The 19,061-nt window shown below is 53.0% G+C and overlaps 4 protein-coding genes across 5 annotated transcripts; 2 read left to right on the forward strand and 2 right to left on the reverse strand.

Moving 5' to 3' along the window:
- Nucleotides 1–6: 6 nt before the first annotated feature.
- Nucleotides 7–1,021, forward strand: NR2C2AP (nuclear receptor 2C2 associated protein; the record flags this gene model as incomplete). The annotated part of the gene is made up of 3 exons (XM_010725092.2): nucleotides 7–169; nucleotides 304–392; nucleotides 500–1,021. Coding segments are annotated over 3 exons (429 nt in total), but the record flags the coding sequence as incomplete, so codon positions are not given.
- A 463-nt stretch (nucleotides 1,022–1,484) lies between these two features.
- Nucleotides 1,485–6,624, reverse strand: RFXANK (regulatory factor X associated ankyrin containing protein). Its single transcript, XM_003213270.4, has 10 exons — nucleotides 6,491–6,624; nucleotides 5,937–6,136; nucleotides 5,556–5,633; nucleotides 4,772–4,852; nucleotides 4,432–4,497; nucleotides 4,159–4,259; nucleotides 3,067–3,192; nucleotides 2,521–2,587; nucleotides 2,210–2,290; nucleotides 1,485–1,853 (listed from the first exon to the last, which is right to left on the reverse strand). The coding sequence occupies exons 2-10, from the start codon at nucleotides 6,127–6,129 to the stop codon at nucleotides 1,795–1,797; spliced, it is 852 nt and encodes a 283-aa protein (XP_003213318.1). The 5' UTR covers nucleotides 6,130–6,136; nucleotides 6,491–6,624; the 3' UTR covers nucleotides 1,485–1,794.
- A 1-nt stretch (nucleotide 6,625) lies between these two features.
- BORCS8 (BLOC-1 related complex subunit 8) lies at nucleotides 6,626–14,342 on the forward strand. Of its 2 annotated transcripts, none has more exons than XM_010725027.3 (5): nucleotides 6,626–6,720; nucleotides 7,881–7,993; nucleotides 12,314–12,378; nucleotides 12,707–12,814; nucleotides 13,794–14,342. In XM_010725027.3, the coding sequence occupies exons 2-5, from the start codon at nucleotides 7,904–7,906 to the stop codon at nucleotides 13,834–13,836; spliced, it is 306 nt and encodes a 101-aa protein (XP_010723329.1). In that variant the 5' UTR covers nucleotides 6,626–6,720; nucleotides 7,881–7,903; the 3' UTR covers nucleotides 13,837–14,342. The 2 variants fall into 2 exon arrangements, with proteins under 2 accessions (XP_010723329.1, XP_003213319.1); XM_003213271.3 differs by having other exon boundaries at nucleotides 6,656–6,730.
- Nucleotides 14,343–14,426: 84 nt separating this feature from the next.
- Nucleotides 14,427–19,061, reverse strand: TMEM221 (transmembrane protein 221; the record flags this gene model as incomplete). The annotated part of the gene is made up of 3 exons (XM_003213282.4): nucleotides 14,427–16,008; nucleotides 16,280–16,365; nucleotides 18,802–19,061. Coding segments are annotated over 3 exons (864 nt in total), but the record flags the coding sequence as incomplete, so codon positions are not given.

Consider the following 19,061-nt stretch of genomic DNA (forward strand, 5'->3'; position numbering starts at 1 on the left):
GACGGGAGCGCACGGCCCTCTGTCCCCACCGTAACGCAGCCCCGGTATCACCTCTGCCTCCAGGGCTCGTGCCAGTGGGTCACCCTGGATTTCCCCCACACCGTCAGAGTCTCACAACTCCACATTCAGTTCCAGGGGGGGTTCTCCAGCCGGCTGTGCACGCTGGAAGGTGAGGGGCTGTGGGGGCTGTGGATGCTCTCCTTCCCTTTGTGCACACCTGAGGGTTTTTGGGGCTGTGCCTGCTGCAGCCCGCAGAGCCCCGTAGCATCTCTGCACAACTGCCTCTGCCCTTATCCTTCACAGGCTGCAGAACAGGTGAAGAACTGGTGAAAATATCCGACCTGTACCCCGAGGACATCAATGCCATGCAGATATCCTTTGCCACGTTGCAGGTTGGAAGAGCTGTCTCGTTGGTGACAGTTCTGCAGGTGCCTGGTGGCACTTTGCTACTGGCAGCTCAGCAGAGCTGCAGTCATTCTGGACATCCCCACCCATGCAGATCTCCCACGAGTCGAGGTGTTCCCCTGCCTGTTTTCTTTTTCCTTCATGGGCCCCACACAGATTCCAGGTGGAGGAGACAGCGCTGGATACGTTGAAGATCACCTTTGAGAACAGCACTGACTTCTTTGGACGCATTGTGGTGTATCACCTCCAGGTGCTGGGGGAGAGGCTGTAGGGCAGCAGCTGCTCACCCATCACCTGCTTTCCCCTCTGGGAGAGCTGCTCATGTGGGGGAATGGGACAGCAAACCCCACCAGCAGTGATGTGCCACCCCCAGCTGTATCCCAAAGTGCTGATGGAGCGGGGAACTGCACCCCATGGGATGGCAGAGCAGGAGGGACGCTCGTGCAGAGCACTACGTGCTGGAATTGTAAGCCACCTTTGCTGTCTTTTGGTGGGATGCAGCCTGTGCAGATGGCTGAATAAATGGTGGTGTCCCCACAGCTCCTTCCCAACTGCTCTTTTGGCAAATGACACTCCAGGACTGAGCCCCTCGGTGTGTGTCCTGGACTCAGTGCTGTCAGAATGGTGGTGTATGGCTTGGGTGTGGGTGAGGAGGAGAAGCTGCCCCCCCCCTGAGCTCTGGTGCTGGCTGTTTCTTGCCTTCGTTAGCCACCCCTGAACATGGAGCAGCTGTTTGCAGACTTGCAGGGCTCTGGCTCAGCTGTTGGCTGAGGCCCTGCTGCGTTGCTGGCTGGCAGGGAGATGCTTCCTGCTGCTTTTTGCTAATGCCCTTGGATATTTCTCTGGCTGGTTATAGTGCTGCATGCAGGGAGGTCTTGGCAAGTTTATGGGCATAAGAACGAGCTACGCTCTTCAAAGAGACAGCTCTGGAGAGAAATTTAGGGGCAGTAGGAGGGTGCCTGCCTTCAAGAGGTTGATTGGCCCAGTTCCTCTTTGCAGTTCCTAGGCAGCTGGTGCTGGGATTGAGGGCTGGCTGCCGTGACAGACCAAGGGGATGCAACTGAGGCATCAAACAGGGCTCCACGTGGCTGCTTTAGAGTTTATTTCCAAAAATGCAATACCTGAATGCACGCACAAAGCAGCTGAGCCTGGACAGAGCAAAAATGCAGCTGTCCTGAGGAGTGAGTGTCCCTAGGTGCAAGGCATTGAGGCAGTGCCACCTTCCAGGAGTGGCAGAAACCTGCTGCAGTTCACCAACTTCCTCCACGTGCTCCTTGCAAGAAGCATCTTGCTGCTGCCCATTTTGGGACCACTGGGTCAGACCACGTTGGTCCCTGAGGAGAGCCCTGCATCGGCCCAGAGAAGCGCAGTGCAGCATGAGCTGCTGTGTCACTCCAGCCCCTTGTTCTGAAATAGCTTGAGGATGTGATTTTCAATAACCTGTTGGACTAATGAAGGGGGAAAGAGGAGAAATGAAACCCAGAGAAGCCAGGGCTGTTAGAAGGCAGTATCTCTGCAGGCAGGACCTAGTCTCTATCTGGTTTCTGATTTCCAGCAGGAAGGTGGAAACACTGATCTCCTCTGTCCCAGCCCTGGTGCCAGCACAGCACTGGTTTGGAATTGGGGAATAAGGGAATAGGACCCATTTTGATTTCTCTGGCTTAGTTTCTCTGCATGGCAAAGTCAAAAAGCTGTGCTGGAAGGTCAAAAAAAGCCCCGGGCAGGGCTGGGAGCAGGGAATTGCCTGAAGGCTTTTCAGGGAAGGAAGATGAGGCTCTGTGCCAAGCATGGAGGGGACACTTGCCTTTCTTGTGTCCCAGAGCCACAGCCAGATCCATCGGGGTGTAGCCAGAATCTGCTTCTGTCGTCAGGTCAGCACCACGAGCTGCAAGCAGGCAGTGGAAATCAGGGCACAGGGCTCCCACGGCGTCCCCTCCAGAGCTGGCACAGGGTGAAGAGACCCCAAAAAAGTGCCCATCCTGGCTGGGCAATGCCCTGTGACACCCCCAGGCTGCTCAGTCTCTCCCCCCAGGCATGTCACACTCTGTCCCCAAGGTGGTTACCAACAAGCAGTGATTTCAAGGCCAAGGAGTAAGCGCAGATCTTCCCCATTACCTAAAAGGGCCTCGACACACTTGACGTGATTGCCACGCACGGCGTAGAGCAGAGGAGTACCACCATTCTGCAGGGAGAGGGAAGGAGCTGTGTCATTGCTGGCCTCGCGTGGGGCTGTGCTCATGCAGCTCCTGCTCCTCCTGGAGCAGTCAGGCCCTGCCCTTTTTGCCCTCTCCCAGCTCCAAACTGGGTGTTTTGTTGCAGAGTGGCTCTGCACAGGTTTTATTCTCTGTATGCCGTAAAATAATTTCAAAGGCAGCCTTAATTTCTGAGTGCAGTTTCCTAGAGGCTCATAACATCACCAGTGTGAGCAGCTGAGAAAACAATTTAAAACTATTATCCAGATTAATTTCTCAAAACAACTGCACGAGCAAATAAATGATCGTCGTGAGCCTGGGAAGCAGCAAGGAGAAACACGTGGCTGCTAACAGCATAGAACAATGTGAACTCGCTGTTCCTTTTTATAATGAGCTTCACCAAGCCCTGTCTGGGTCTTGGTTAGCACTGGTGTGGTTCCCACAGCAGTCTGCACTCGGCAGCACTCACCCAGTCGTAGATGTTGATGTCCACATTCCTCTCCAGCAGCATGATGACGATGTCAGTGTAGCCACCCATGCTGGCCAGGGACAGGGCACTCTCCCTCTCCTTTGCCAGCATGTGTGGGTCAGCACCCTGGGGACAGCAAAGATGTCAGTCCCAGTGTGTGAAGGCTCCTGGGGTGCTTGGCAGAGCTGTGTTGGGTAGCTTGACATGGCTGGTATGGTGCCACATCCCAATGGTCTCATGGAGAAGAGACTGCTCTCATTTTTCCAGTGACCTCCCCTTAGCAAAGTCTTTAACAGGCGTATTTTAATCAATAAATATCTCAGCTGAGGAATTAAAAGCCCTTCTCTAATGTCATTAAACTGAGCCTGATAGTTCCTGTTACTTGGCCTCTTTTCAGATCATTAATACTGGTCTGAGAGGTACCTGGACAATACACACCCTTTATTTTGTTACTAATTTACCTAGAAACCTACCCTGTGCTCCAAGCTCTGCTAGTCATGGATTTCAGTATATCCTTTAGCAGTGTACCACCTCATTAATTTTGGTTTCTGTTTGTCTCTCTGGTAATGAACTGCAGTTTTGCTGCTAACAGAACCAACATCTGGCCAGTGCTTATGTGGAACAAGCACTTGCAGACACGTGGATATGGGACTGAGATTTGGGCAGCACCCTGACTCAAGGCACAGGAGGATCTGGTTCCTGTTCACCTCCACACAGCCCTGGGCTGCATGCCTGGCTCTTGAGGACAATGCAGCAGTGAGTTCATTAACTGCAATGATACCTCCGTGAGCACATTTACTGTCAGATTACAGGGCCCAAGTGACAAGTCTGATCTCAAATTACCAATAAGCAGATATTTAATTACAAACAGTTATTGCTAGCTGTGAGATAAGGCTCTCTGTGCTCCTGATTTAGCCCGATGAGAAGCATCCAGCACTGTCTGGCCCATTACCCCTGAAAATGTGTCCTGTTTGATGCCATGAGAAAGGCTGGCTGAGGCAACATCAGGACAGTGCAAGACATTTTGGCAGCCACAGGGCTTGGAACTGAGAAGTCTCTTGATAATCAGGTGCTATGTAAGTGTGGCCTTACCCATTCCAGCAGGTGACGGACTGTTTCGATCTCTCCAAAGGCTGCAGCCCAGATCAGTGGTGTGAAGCCTCTCTCATCAGGTTTATTTACCAAGTTCTCACCTGCATAAAAACAGATGAGACAAATAGGATGCTTAAAACCTTCCCTGCTTCCTGTCCCCTAAGTAAACCCAGCAAAGGCTGTAAAACTAAGCCAAGGGTTTATCAAAAGATGCTCTGTGACCCAGCAGGACTCTGCATGATCTGAGGTGTGAACCCAAAGGAAGATGCATACCTTTCCGAAGATGCTTTTTCAGCTGGCTGAGCTCACCTTGGGCAGCTAGCTGGTGGATGGACAACGCTGGGGGACAGAGAGAATTCAGCCTTCAAAACAGTGCTTCCAGCTCAGCATCCACCATCTGCAGGGGAGTCCCTGGAAGTGCCAACTGAACAGCCCCATCTGATCTTCCCAAGCCCCAGTGGGTAATGAACACCCTCCTGCTGGTCAGTGGTGGATGCTTCATACAGTATGGCAGCAGCAGATGGGGGGAGGTTTCCAGTTCCACTCCTCCCTCCACACCCCTCATGCATCTGAAGTCTGAGGTGCACAGCTCAATCTGCCCAGCTCTACTTACTGTCCAGGGTGGCTGGGAGGGCTGAAATCTCATTGCCTCGCTGCCTGTTTGTCAGTGTGTTTGAGTGCTTCAGGGGGAAACCTGTTCCAGAGAGAGGAAAGAGTCAGGGCACATCTCTGTGCTTAGGGAAGAACGAGACTAACTTGAGGCCAAAAGCCTCATAAAAGCTCACGTAAACCTTATGTGACTTATCTGAAGCTATTCCTTCCTGCCCCTGCAAAAATAAAGAATTATTGCCTTGCAGATGAAAAGCCTGGAGATCAAGGTTTGGCCAGTGTGGGGGAACAACAGCTGAGCAGAGAAGATAAAACAGCCTGAACAGCTGCCCAAGGAGAGGCGTGGTCCATCTGGGGCACCGCAGGAGACAGGGATCTTGCATTAATGGCATCATTGCACACGATATATTGCAGAGGACAGCCTGAGGATGCACTCAAGTTCATCCTAATATCTCCTACAGAGGAAGAGCTCCCCTTGGAAAGCCTGACGTATTTTCAACAAGCAATTTGTAGTATAATGAGAAAAGTATATGGAAAGAGTTTGCAATCTCCAGTTCCACTGCAGCTACAGCGACCTCTCACTGCTGCTATGAGCCATCAGCAAGGCCTGGATTTGGACTTAGTCTTGATATGTTATAAAAGGGACCAACAGCAGTAAAAGACTTTTTTTTCCCCAGCTGTCTTTGTAGGATGAGAGATTCTTTTGCCAGGGCATGATTTCTCCCGCTCCTGTCTCTTACTGGGGCTGCACCCAGGGATCTGCAAGCACCAATTTCCATGATACTCACTGTCAAGGGTTGAGAGCTCAGGGGTCCTTTGCCTGTCCATTGAGGCAGCTGAGGGCTTCAGGAGAGTGTTTGTTCCACCTGCAGAGGGAGGGTGGCCATTAGGGACCTTGATGCCACTTGCTGGAGAACAGGCTGGGCTCCAACTATGGCACACAGACACTCCTACCCCACTGGGGGGTTGTAGGATGGCTAATCTTGCCAGGCTCCTTCCCTGTAAGAAATTCCCTGGAAGGTTGGTTCAAGTTTTGAAGCCAAACTCCCCTCACACTGGCACTGTGCCACAGAGCCCTGTTTTTAGTGAGGATTCCAGGCTCCAGCCAGCACCAGCAGATCTGTGTGTGCCCTGTCTCAGCTCTGACACACCCTCACCCCGGCAGTCACCTTCCACACAGCTGGAGCACTGCATGCCCCTGTCCATCTGCAGGAGCCCCGGGGGGGCACCGCCGTCCCCAGTATCCCTGGTCCCAGCTGGCTCCTCCGTGGCTGCTGCTCCCTCAGCTCCCTTCTCACTCTCTTCTTTCAGGAGCTCCCGGTTGTCCCCATCGTTCACGGAGGCCTCTTCTTCACCTTCCATGGGGAAACTGCCACACAGCAGCACATTGAGAACAGATTAAAAAAAAAGGAACAGGGAGGGGAAGGAGGGGGGGGGCAGAGGGGAAGGAAGCTGCCAGGCCCAGCAGAAACAGGACTGCACGTCTCCAGAGATGGGGCTGGGAGGGGATAAACCCCCCGCATGGCTCCCACCGGCCGGGGGACGGGAGGCTCCGGGCCTGTGGAGGTGGGGATAAGCGGCCGATGGGGGTCGCAGCCCTTGGAGCTGCCTGCTGATATCCCCAGCCCTGGCACCGGGGGGGAGGGAAGGCGCGGCCTGTACGCACCCGAGGCCTACACTTACAGACCGGGGAGCAACGGGAGAAGAGACCGCGGGGCTTTACCTGATCGGACCGCACTCCGAGGCAGCCCCGAGGCCCGGCCGCAGGATGGGCTCAGCCCCCGACAACAGAGGGGTGTGGGGAACCCCTGTTGTAGGGGCGGGGGAGCGGGGCGGAACGCGTGAGCCGGGGGCGGCGTTCCCGGCCGGGGCGGAACTGGAGCGGGGCGCCACCGGAAGCGGAAGTGGGAGCGGTGGCGGAGCGGGATGGAGGAGCCCGAGATGCAGCTGAAGGTGAAGAAAGGTCGGAGCGGATCGGAGCGGATCGGGGGCGCGGGGGTGGTGGGGCCGGATCGGCTGTGAGGGGCTCCGGTGGCGTTCTGTTGTTCTGTCGCGATAGGGCCGCCCACGACAGGGACTTACGGTGACAGCAGATGTCGCGATAGAGTCCTGTGGGTCGTGAGAGAGGAGGGAGGGGCGATGCGCCACGGAGCAGGCCGCGATAGGGCGCCGTGACGGGGCTAGGGGAGGCGTATCGCGGCATATCGCGGTGGGTATCGACCATATCGTATCGCGCAGTTCTGCATTTGTTCGCATACGCGTAGGGGAGCTGCGGTGGCCGCCACTGTAAGAGCCGCAGTTTGGGAGCGGTCGTGACTGAAACCAAAGCCCTGAGACAGAGGGGGGGAATCGCTTATCCCGAACGCAGCCCTGAGAGATGTTCCCTCTGGCTGTGCTGAAGGCGCTCCCCACTTTGTTCAGTCAGACGGGAAGCAATCTCTGAGCTCTGCGTCTCGTCGTTATCAATTGCCGGGAGCTGTAAGCGTCAATCCAGGAGGAAGGGGGGCTCAGAGCTCCTGCACAGCCCTCAGCTTTGCGGAAGTGGCCGTTGGGAAGGTGAATCCTGTGAGAAGGCAGCAGGAAAAGCTGCTTTTCAGTTGCTTTTAGGACATCTCTTGGAGCTGGTGTGTGGGGGAAGAGGCAGGAGGTTCACTGGCCCTCTGCTGCTCCCTCCCATCTCTAGTCCAACTCAGGTTGCTCAGAAAAGGCACAAGCAGTTCCCAAGCCCAGGCCAACCCCAGTTGGTCTGGGGCTGCTGGGCCAGCAGCGTCCCACGGTGATGCCTCCACCTGGTGCTGAACTCACTGCACGTGCAGTGACATGGAGAGTTCAATGAACCACCTGTGTAATGGTGCTTTCCCATCATGTCCTGGTTAACATTTCATGGTTAATAGCTAGAATATTTGGGGTTTTACTCTGATCTCTTCTCTGGCACACTGAAACTTGGAGCCTTTTGTCAGAAGGCTGCTGTGCTGTGAGAGGTGCAGTGGGCTCTCTGAACCCCACATCTTCCAGAGACACCTTGAGAGATGGCACCCAAGGGAGCCCTTCCAGCCCCACATTCCTCCCATTGCTCCCCACCTCCTGTGACTCTGTTGTTTCCCTTTCTGCAGTTACAGACAAATTCACAGAGAGCATGTATGTGCTGGCCAACGAGCCCTCCGTGGCCCTGTACCGGCTCCAGGAACACGTCCGGCGATCGCTTCCAGAGCTCGCTCAGCACAAGGTGAGTTGAGCTCACAAACCCTGAGACAGTCAGACCAGAGCTGTTCTCCTGAGCTGCCACGTTGTTCCTATCTCACTGGCTCGGGAAGGAAATCAGCCATCAGGGCACAGGCGCTGTGTGGGAGGTGCTAGGGGACCCCGTTTGGCCCACGCTGGGGGGGATGAGGGGGATTTACATGTTCACTCACAGATCTGGGGTAAAACTTGCACATCCCTGAGCTCCCAGTGCTGGTTGTGTGTGTGGAGACAAAGAAAAACGGTTCTTGTGCAGGGAGGGGGGGAGGAGGCAGACGTTAAATCTTATTACATCTGACTACACTGCAAGATTTTTATTTCCTACATAAAACAAGGAGGAGGGTGAGAGGAGGGAAGGGGGAGTGGGAAGAAACAAGTGAGAAGAGCCCACACAAGGAAAGGCAGGATAATGAATCGCATCTCACAGCTGTGTTCCTACTTTCCTCCAGAGCACGGAGCAGAGACACTTTAATGCCAGCCTTGTTGTCCTTCTCCCTCTTCTGCCAGTCATGATTCATTAGGAGTGATGTCTCATGAATAGATTACTGCTTCATGTCTATGCTAATGCACTGTCAGGCCTCATTTTTCACCTTTGCTTTACAGCCCTAGTTTCCAAATTAACCTGGATTGTGACACTTTATTATTCAATTATTTATTAACATTTTATATACATCTCTGTATGCAAGGGTAGGTATATAGAGATGTATATGTATGTATGGCACATGCTGATGCGATTGCATCACTGGGATGCAGGAGACAGGTTTATAAAATTATTCCTGAGCTGTCACTTGCTTTCATTTAATCAAGATAGCCCCGGTTTCAGGGAATGTGTCTGGAACAAAAGGAAATTGAACAAATTGTATGACAAGTCATGCAGAGGGAAGAGATCAGTTTCCATCACCGAGTGGTTTATAACAGGGAGGAGAGTGAAGGGCAGCACAGAAGCACAAATGGAAGCAGCAGCCTAGTGAACAAGCTGGACACTGTGCTGGTTGTTAGACAGTGGGGTTTGTGCTGAACAAGATCTCTGAAAACCTTTGCTGCTCTCATTTTTCTTGCTAGGCATTCTCTTCTCAGTCTCAGCTGGTTACAGCCATCCTGGAGAATTCTTTTTTTTAGCCAAAATTGCTTCTCTTTTCCACTTTCTTCTCATAAGAAAGATTTTGCAGTCCTGTGGATGCCAGCAGCAAATCTGAGGACACTGTGTGTCCCCATGTGACTGCAGCCATCACAACCATCAGATGCCTTTGATACCTTCACGTCCAGCCTCACAGCATCTGTCCTGCCCTGGGTGCAGACCCCAGCTGGGACAGCGGTGTCCTGCTTAGAGGAGGAGGAGCTCTGTGTGCTCCCTGCAGTAGTGGTGCACATCAGGTCAAGGTTGAATGGAATGCTCATTGTCCTCTGCTTTAGGACTGCCCCAGCACCACCCCAATCTCACTGTCCCCCTCTAATATTAGGACTGTCCTCCTAATAGTAGCTCAAAGATGCTGCTGTTTCTATCCATTTCTTTTTGATGACCACATGGGCACTTCCAGCTTTCAACTGCTTTCCTGTTTCCTTCGTGTTTAACAATGCATTGATGTGGTAAGGGCTGGGGAAAAATGTAAAGCAAATTCTTTCTTGCAGCTTAAACAACAGTAGGTGTAACTGCTGGTGGTGTCTCCTCCAGCCTCGTCAGCCCCCACATTCATTCTTCCAAGGCTGTAGTGCCATGTTTGGGAGTGTGCTCTCCTCCCTGCAGCTATTTGGCATCCTGACCACGCTGCCAGGCTGCTGACGCTGGAATTGTGGTCAGGTTCTTTCTCTTGTCCTTCATCCCACTCTTATTTTCGTTGCTGTCTGCAGCAAACCAGGCAGCCAAGCCCCCAGGAGAGGGGTGTGCTCAGTGCCCTGATGGGGCCATCGGCACTGTGGAGCGTTGATTAGGTGGGGATGGATACTTTGGGTTGCTATGCTGAAGCCCATCGGCTCTGTTAGAAGACACTGGAACAGGAAAGTGTCAGCAGGGCTGTACACCGTGAAAGCACTGTCAGGTTTTATCTAAATCAGAGCAAAGGCTCTGAATTAAGGTGGGTTTAATTCCTAAGAATGGAAAGGAAGAAAAAGGAGTGTTCTGCCTGGATCCATTCTCTTGTAATTTAGTCCCAAGGTGCAAGTAATGTATAAAGGAAACAGGATTTATTGGTGCTTTCCAGCTTTCCTTTCAGCCTTACAGCAGCTCTGTCCATGGTTGGCAGAGTTCTCCTGAAATGCAGCTTTTACAATTCCTGAGGAGATTAAACCTAGGAAAAATGAGGAGGGAGAGAGCTGGGGGATGGGGGGGAAGTATGCAAGAAGAAGGTCACCTCCATGTCTTTACAACAAGCAACTTTCTTTGATTTGATTAAAAATAATCTTAATACCTTCCTTACCATCTCAAACTCTCCAGGCAGATTTAGCCCCTTGCTGATAAGATGGAGCACAATGCAGGGCCCTCACTGCCTCCACGTGTCGGAGCTGTGCTGCTAAGCCCTGCTCTGCACAAAGCTGCCTTTCTGGATTTCCCCTGATCTTTTGAGAACTTACATCTCCTCATTAATTTACTGCTAAGCAACAGTAATATATCCTTAGTATATTAATAGCTGGCTTTAGTTCTTAAACTGCATCCAAAGGCACCTCCTGGGAATTTGAAGGAAGGACGTTAAGAAAAGTTGAAGAAGAGCTTTAGGGAAAGGCTTTTGTTGCTAATTAATGGCACAGCATTCCCAGGAAGTAGTGGGAATGCTGAGAATGGACATCACTGGCACTGATACTGAGAAGTTATTAAAATCTGCTTGTGCTCAGGGCCACAGGCAAGTGACTGTATTGTTTCCACCTTTTCAAAGGAGCTTTGCAGTCACCATCTCTGGCTTCCCAGTTTTATCACCGTGCCATCATCCTGCCCTGGGCTTTGCAAGCTGACAGTCAGTACTTGAAATTGTCCAGAGGCTGTGCTGCTGCTGGAGGAAATGGTTGGTAGGTGGGGTCACCTGCCCTTCGTGGGACAGAGCTGTCTTTCAGCAGGGCAGTGAGAGTGCTAAGCTGCTCTGGTGACTGAGCCAGTGCGATGCTGGGCTCTAAATGGTTGCTAAAGATCATCTGGCACCTCTTGGAGACAGCAGGCTGCAGAGCTGCGGGACATAGCTGTCTCTTTCAGCTGCCTCTGCTCGCAAAGCCTGTTTTCAGCATCAGATTATGGTCATGTAAAACGTGATTGGACTCTGGGATAAGTGTGATCTCTGCAGGACAGCTTGTGGGGTTGTGAGTCGGGTCGGAGGACCCTCCCCTGCAGAGAACTGCCTGCAGTGTTGCATGTAGAGACTTGTTTCTTTTGTATTTTAAAGCTATGTGGTCAAGCGTCCCGATGTAGGACAGGCTTTGAACAGCAGAAGTGATTTTGGATGCACTCCAAGCTCCTAGCCGACCTCCTTCAGTCACAAAAAGAGGCCCTTGCGTTTTCTTTGGCTTGTAACTAGACCCAACAGAATAGACTTGAGAATTAGCTCCCATGAGAACATATTTCAAAAAGTGCCCAAACTACTTAAGCACTTTTGAAATAGTTATCTATTGAGCAACGCCTCTGAATTCAGCTGTGCTTTCATTGTGATTTGTGTGTGCATTTGGTTTTCCCTCTCCTTGGAGAGCTACAGCACACAATTGCATCCCATGCCAGAACTGCTTGCATGTAGTTGAGTTTGTGTGAAGTTTACAGGGCTCCTTCCGAGCTCATGAAAGGAAGGGCACAGTGCTGACTGCTCCTAGGGATCAGGCAGAGTTTCAGAGCAGGCTAGAGGAGGTTTGTGGTTGTGATAATGCTTACAAATAGCAAGCAGAATGAAATGAGAGCTTTCAGTCTTGTGAAGTGAGCTGTTTCACCTGGTTTTGCACAAGGAGCTGAGGATTGGACTCAGCAAGAGATGTGTTGGGCCAAGCACACCAGGGATCTGGGCATTCTGGCACTCTGTGACAGTTGCTGGCTGCTTGCAGTCTGCCTCATTGCAGCTCCCAGCTGGCTCAGGGGTACATCTGAAAACAAGGAGGATTTTGCCAGTGCATCCCAAGTGTTGGCTCCAACCAGTAGCCATTCCAGATAAATGTTTCTTTCCAATTCAAGTGCTTGGCACCCAGAGCCAAGCATCACAGGCTGTCACACAGTAGGCAGAATCCAAACGCGGCTCCTAGTGAAAAGCAGCCAGAGCCCTCATTTGTGCAGAGCTGGCAGAGTTCATCGCTGTGAGCTGCATCACTGAGTGCACACCTAACACTGCCCTCTTGTTCCTTTCAGTCCGACATGCAGAGCTGGGAGGAGCAGAGCCAAGGAGCCATCTACACCGTGGAGTATGCCTGCAGGTACTGCAGACTCACCCAGTCAGAGGGCTGCGTTCACCAGCGCAGGCTTTGTAGTAGAAGCAAAGCAGAGGTCGCCTGTGCTTCACTGATGGCTTCCTGGTGTGAGCCAGGGAGAAAGCAGTCAGGTGGGGGTGTGAGGGTGCAGGGCAGAGCTCCCAGAGCCTCGAGGGTTTCACGTTGCTGAGTGCACCAGCTCTTCCCCACCTGAGCCTGCAGCGCAGTCCTGCCCGTCTCCTGCAGTAAATCCACTCGCTAACCAGCAAGTATCCGAAGATGTGAAGCACTGTTAGTCTGAGGATATGCTAACCAGTCCTCCTATCTCTTTCAGTGCCATAAAGAGCATGACCGACAGCAGCGTGTACTTCAAGAGCATTGACAGTCTCCTCAAGCATGCCATTGCCATGAAGGATCAGCTGAACGCCGCTCAGGGCCGCAGGTAGCAAGGCACTGTGACACTGCCCTGCTTATTTATCAGTGACCCTTTTGCCTGACAGAGGCTTTGGTGGTGTAATGCAGCCCAGAACAAATATGCCCAGCAGTTATTTCAGTAATGTCATGCCAGACTATTATTTAAAACAGCGTGCTGCTTGCCTTCCAGTGATCTTCTGGCTTTGTTTACCATGAGAAGCAAATAATCTTATTTACAGAAAGAGATAAGTGGAAAATAATTTATTTCCTTATTTAAATAGGGATGTTTGGTTCTGTAATATACTAAAGCTTTGTGTTAAAGGCACTTGGAGTGTGATGATGCTACTGAGATGGAGTAGGTCAGAGGCTGCCCTTGGTGCTGTTCTCTGTCATGCATGTGGCTCTTTCCCTGAGGGAGGTCCCATAGAGATTAGTGGTGCTGGCAGATACAGCACAAAGATTCTGTTCTTGTATTTTGCAGTTGAATTACAGCTACTAAAACGTCTTCCAGCAGATCATCTGAGTCCAGTTTATTTGTCTCCCGAGAACTGTGTTGGTATTGCAGTCTGACTGGTTAGGAGTGAGAAAACTCCCAGACACCCATGCTCACCACAAACAGTTTTAAATGTCCATCCCTGATAAAACCACCACAGCAAACAAAGTGCCTCTGTCTCTGCAGAATGACTCTGCTTTACACATCTCTGGTACAGGTTCTGTATTTTCCCAGTTGCCCGTGCAGCAAGGTCATGCTGCCCAGCACTTACACTGCATTTTGTTGGTTTGTTTTTTTTTTGTGGTGGTGTGGCTTTAAAGACTGTTGTCTTAACACCCACGGTGGCTGGTATGTGCTGCTATGTAGTCTGCACGGAACACTGAAAGGTGTTCTTGTCTAAGCAGCTCTCCTGCTGCAAGCAGTGAACTTTTACAGGAGGGAACCCCTGGTTCTTCATGTCCTCGTGGCTGCTGATGTCCTGCTGCTGGATGTGACTGTCTGTTTCTTTTTACAGCACTGTTGCCCCACAAGCCAAGAATCCTCCAGGTAGTTCCTGATTTCAAACAAGACTGGCTGTCCTCTGCCTTCTTCTCCAGCCCAGCTCCATGTTTTCCAACCACATGGAAGAATAAGAAATCTGCTCAGTCTGTGAAGCTGCACAGAGGTGTGTGCCTGCCTGTCTGTTCCCAGTAACAAGGTGCTGCACCTGAGCAGTAAAAACCCTGCCACTGGGGTCAGAACTGCCTTTGGGGGATGTTTTGGGGAGCAGTCGTATCCTTTCCCACAGTGGGAATGGAAAGGGGGTGGTTCTGCATTTGTCCTTTCCAGTTCTTTTTGATGGCGGACTGCTAGGAGGCATTTTTCTTCTCTAACTGTTGGCCACAGAAATATCTCAGAAAAACTAGGTCTTCTTTCAGTATTTTGTAGATGGCTGTGTCCAGACTGAATGGAGGCACACTTCAGCCTTGTTCAGGGGGTGTTCTGCAAGGAGAGCTTTTTGTGTGTGTGCCAAAAAGTCGCTGAGTTTGGTCTTAGGGAGAACAATAATAAAAAGGAAAAACAAGTTTGTTCTGTCTCAGACCTTCCCCTCTTGCTTGCTCGGGCTGGGGGGTCTTGCAGCCTGCTGGTTCTGTGTATTTCAAAGGGCATGGAGCAAAACAAAGACATGCGGAGTTGGAGCCTTTCAAGTGAGAAAGAAACTGTCCCGTTCTTTGGGGGAAAAAAAGGACTTTCTTCATTCTGTGTCATGCAGTGTTAATCTCTCTTGGAACCAACAGTTCTGTTCTGCTGAAGAATTTACCAAGGATACAGGGATCAAAGCAGTGCTAGACTTCCAAAAAAGTACTGTGTATTGTGCTGAGAGTAACAGGTGTCTCTGAGGATAATAACATGGAGGGTGAGGGGGGATCTGGATCAGTGGCCTTCCTTCACTCCGTGAAATGCTTTACAGATTGCTGGATGATGAGGATGTGGGGAAGATCCAAGCATGTAGCTTTAGTAACTGTGAGCCAAACCCACTCATTTTTAACAGAAGCAGCAGTTGCACTTGTGCATTCTGTCCTGCAGACAGCAGAGAACCGCCAACACAACCCTTCCTGCACCACAGCTCTCAGCACTGACAACTGGCACCGTTCTTAAGGTGACATGCAGGTAATCCCCAGCAAGGTTTTCCCACAGAACACAGATGGGCAGCTCCAATGTCCTGCCCAGAGGGTTGAGGTGCTGGTGACTGAGGGAATAGAGGAGGATGTAGGAAGGCAATGGAAGGGGAGAGGGGCATGGCCAGCCAGAGAAACTAGCTAGGATTGCTGGGGAAGGGGAGTAGTCTGCTCCTGGACAAAGTCTTCTCACCCCTCACACATGTGCCACTTCCTTCACTGCCGTCAGTGCCCTGCAGAGATGGGACAGTCCTGCACGAGCCTTTGCCCTGCCACTGCTGTCCTTGTTTGCAGGGAGACAAGTGCCAGCAGCACTGCAGGAGGGGCTGGGAGCCCGGTCTTCTCAGCAAAGAAGAAAACCCATGGCTGTGGCTGCACAGGCCCATGCAGCATCCTCCGAGCAGGAGGGCAGAGGTTGGAAAATCAGCCATCCTGATCTCGTGAGAGATCATTGACACTTGGGCTGTGACGTGACCTATATTAAGCTCTAAACAGAGATGCAGATCTTGGCTATGGTGCCTGCAGTTCTGCCGTGATGAGATGGACATTCCACTCACACCAGGGTCGAGTCCTTGCCCGAGGCTCCAGGTTTGCGTGCCAGCACATTCCTCATCTCCTGGGTGACGCCGTTCCAGGGCTTGCCCTGTGCCTGCAGCAAGGCTGACTCTGCTGACAGCGTCCTGTGTGTGCGGGGCAGGTGGTAGCTCTCCTTCTCAGAGTGTGCCCCAGGGCTGCCCGAGGAGGTGAGATTGCTGCTGGCTGGAGAGCCCAGCTGAGATTTGCGCTCCAGGAACGGAGGGAAGGAGAACTCCCGGTGGATCTCAGGCCGGGACCGGGGCACAGGGACGCTCTTGTTGTTCAGATTGCTGCCGGGAGTTTCGCTGTGCTGGGCAGAGTCGTTCTCATACAGAGTGTGAGAGATCTCGGAGTGGCTGCGGTGTGACAGCTGGGAGGCGCGGACCAGGGCGTGCGTCACCGTCACCAGCAGCACGATGATGCCAGAGGAGAGGATGCAGGCACTGGCGATGCCAGCCTCGAGTTCAAACAGCAGCAGCATGTAGATGGCAAGAGCTGGAAGGGGAGTGCAGCACATCGTGAGGAAGCAGATGGATTCAAGCGATGCATCTGACCTGCAAAGTTCAGGCCAGAACTGCCCCGTGGGGGCTGCTCACCAAGAGAAGAAAGTTCACGCTACAGCTGATGCTATTTGCAAAGCAAAACTGATGCTTTGGTGGAAATGCAGCAGCTCACAGGCAATCAGCAAGCAGAGAGAGGTCTGGGCTGGGCACAGTGCCTGCCTTCCCCCCACAGCAGGCTGTGTTCCTGGGCAGTGAGCACTTACCTGTCAGATAGACTGAGACCCCGCAGCAGAACAAGCCGATGGCCGCGTGGCGAACTGTCCGGCTGTCCAGGAGGAACCAGGCTGCCCTGCAAAACGGGACAGAAACACTTTGCTGAGATGGGCTGCGTTGTCTCCTGGCCCCTGCTGAGGAACTGAAATGCTGCTTTTGCATGGAGAAGTTCAGGGCCGAGTCCCACACCCAAGGAGCTCTGCAGAATTGGGCTTTCCCCTGTGCTGCACAGCTCTGCATGCGCTGTTCCCACTCTGGAACGGGATTTTGAGATGCCTGATTCTGGCCATGCTTTGGAAAGCAGGTAGGGCAGACAAGAGAGACTCAGGTGGCTCAGGGCTCTCTGCAGGTGATTTGTCCTGTTCAGCAAACCTTGTAGAGCAAGCAAGAAACAAAAGTGAGGCATCATGCCCATCTCCCCATTAAAGAAAGAGTGAAAAGCAAAGTGCTGGTGCACTGAATTAAGCAAGGCCAGGTTGTCTTTGCAGCCTCGGGAGTGGATTTCTTTGCTCAGCTCACATTGCAAGCCCTTTGTCTGGAGGGGGGCTGCTATTTGAATCATGCCTAAACCACACGAGAAGAACAGCCCCTTTCCAGCAGGGCCCTCCTTTCCAGGGGTGCACAGAGCATCACGGACTCTGCAGCACCTCCAGAAGTCCTGGGGCCCATTGGAAGGACACGGGACCTGCAGCTCAGCATGACACGACTGTCCCGGCAGGACCAGCCCTCACGTTGCTCTTCCGCGGCAGCCGGCTCCCTCCACCCCATGGGACAAATGCAGCATCCAAGGGACGCTGTGCCCTGTCCCCATTTCCCCCCCCCGAGTGCCCCAGCACGATGCCCTCCTCCTGGGCCTGTTGCAGCCAGGAGCCGTTAATAGAGCCTGAACCCGCTGCCCGGCGAGGAAGAGCAGCCGCTTTGTTTTCTTAATTACCTGAGTCGGGAGGGATTAGCGGGGAGGAGAAGGACTTTGTTTGGAGCTGGCTCGGACTATTGAGCGCAGCGCTGAGAAGCGGAGCGGTAATTCAGTGTGACAGCCCCAACGTGGGAAAGGTCCCTGGGACGTGAGCTGGTCCCCTAATGAAACCAGCGCCCGGTGGGGCCACGGAGAGATGGCAGCAAACGGCATCACAGGGAGAGGGGCTGCATCCCAGCACCTCCTGCCCCAGGCTGCCTCTCTTCCTCCCAAACACACGTGTAACCCCCAGCTCACAGCTGGGAAAACGAGGCGCTGCCTGACCCATCCCAGGCAGAGGGAAGCGGAGCTGAGACTCCCGACCTGCTCCTTGCAAGATCCCTCCTGCCAAAGCCTTGCACTGCCAGCAGCAAAGCCAAAAACAGCCTCTCACCGCATGGGGATACAGGAGAAGAGCACGGAAGCATCGTATAAAGTCAAATTGTTTGGGAACAGCTTTGGAAGGGCTGCTCCAACCCAGCCCTGGAGCAGGTTGCTGCCCTCACACTGTGTCTATGTGTGACCTCCATCGCTGCTGCTCAGTGCTCACCCTGCCTCACACCCGAGGCTTCCAGAGAAGAATTGCACAACCTGGCAAATGAGAATTTTCCAGCACAAATGAATACAAAATCTCAAACAAATTCATAGCCAGTGGGTGGATTTTCCACTGTAAGCAAGGTTTACTCTGGGAATCTTCACTAATGAGCACGTGGAGCTGCAGCATCACTTGGAAGCCACCAGGTGAGACTTGCTGGAACTGCTACACGAAATGTGAGACACTCAAAGTTTTGCCAGATCCTGTTGTTTTCTCTAGCTGAGTTGTGACTTGCTCACAGTGGTCCCAAAACAGCCCCGCAAGGACCACCGTGTGAGCCACGTGAAGAGACCAACTTCCAGTGAGCTGCATTTAACTGCCATCGTTTGCACACTGCTTTTATTTTTGGTTTACCCAGGAGCCACCGACCAAAGCCAGGTCATGGTGGAGGAAGCAGATTGGAACTAATGGCGTTGGAAACAGTTCTGCAAGTGTAAATGTGCTGGTAATGATGAAGTCAGCACACGTCTGCTGGTCACCAAATGTGGGTCTGCGGTCACCTGGCGGTCACCACTGTGCCAGGGGACAAACATGGGTGCCAGGGGACAAACAGCCCAGATGCAGACACAGCACGAGGGCTGGGATCACCCAGAGATGCTCTTGGTAACTCCATAGGGTGCAGCAGCTGTGAGCTCATCAGTGCAGTCACTACGTGCAGCTCCAGTGAAGGAGGCAAATTTACAATCCCGGGGTTGATCAGCCAGAGGTAACCCCACTTCATGGCAGGGCACAGCAGGGAGGAATTTGGGATATTCACCCAAACCCAGAGCCGTCCAACCCTTGCAGTCCCCTCTGCTCACCCTCCCCAGGGAGGGGCCAATATCGCGGGGGGAAAGAGGGGTGGCGAGACCCCTCCGAGCTCCCTCTGCACCCCTAGGGGTCCACAGCACCCCGGTGCCCCCCCACACCTTCCAGTCCCCGGTGCTCCCCCAGCCCCACCGCGGTGCCCCCCCGGCTCTCACCGCTCGGACCCGGGCTGCCCCCGGCACAGCTCCGTGCTGAAGTAGCCGTGGAGGAGGCAGAGGAGGAGGCAGCTCACGTTGAGCACGAGGCAGAGCGCGGCCAACACGGCCGACACCGGCAGCAAAACGGCGGCCGCGGACTCCGGCAGCGCTCCTCGAACGGCTCCGGGACCGCTTCCGAGAGCGGTCCGACCCGCCGGCAGCTGGAAGATGAGGCTGGAAGCGAGCAGGGCCATGGCGGCGGACAGAGTGCCGAAGAG

The sequence above is a fragment of the Meleagris gallopavo genome, chromosome 30 (assembly GCF_000146605.3).
Source record: "Meleagris gallopavo isolate NT-WF06-2002-E0010 breed Aviagen turkey brand Nicholas breeding stock chromosome 30, Turkey_5.1, whole genome shotgun sequence".
In the NCBI taxonomy this organism is placed as follows: domain Eukaryota; kingdom Metazoa; phylum Chordata; class Aves; order Galliformes; family Phasianidae; genus Meleagris; species Meleagris gallopavo.

Excerpts from the sequence above, each read along its gene's own strand:
- RFXANK (XM_003213270.4), bottom strand. The coding sequence starts at position 6,129 with ATGGAAGGTGAAGAAGAGGCCTCCGTGAACGATGGGGACAACCGGGAG. Across the intron at positions 5,634-5,936 it reads GTGCTCCAGCTGTGTGGAAG|GTGGAACAAACACTCTCCTG; the intron begins GTGACTGCCGGG and ends CTCCCTCTGCAG. Across the intron at positions 2,291-2,520 it reads GTGTGTCGAGGCCCTTTTAG|CTCGTGGTGCTGACCTGACG; the intron begins GTAATGGGGAAG and ends GCCTGCTTGCAG.
- BORCS8 (XM_003213271.3), top strand. The coding sequence starts at position 6,694 with ATGGAGGAGCCCGAGATGCAGCTGAAGGTGAAGAAAG. Across the intron at positions 7,994-12,313 it reads CAGAGCTCGCTCAGCACAAG|TCCGACATGCAGAGCTGGGA; the intron begins GTGAGTTGAGCT and ends TGTTCCTTTCAG. Across the intron at positions 12,379-12,706 it reads ACCGTGGAGTATGCCTGCAG|TGCCATAAAGAGCATGACCG; the intron begins GTACTGCAGACT and ends TATCTCTTTCAG.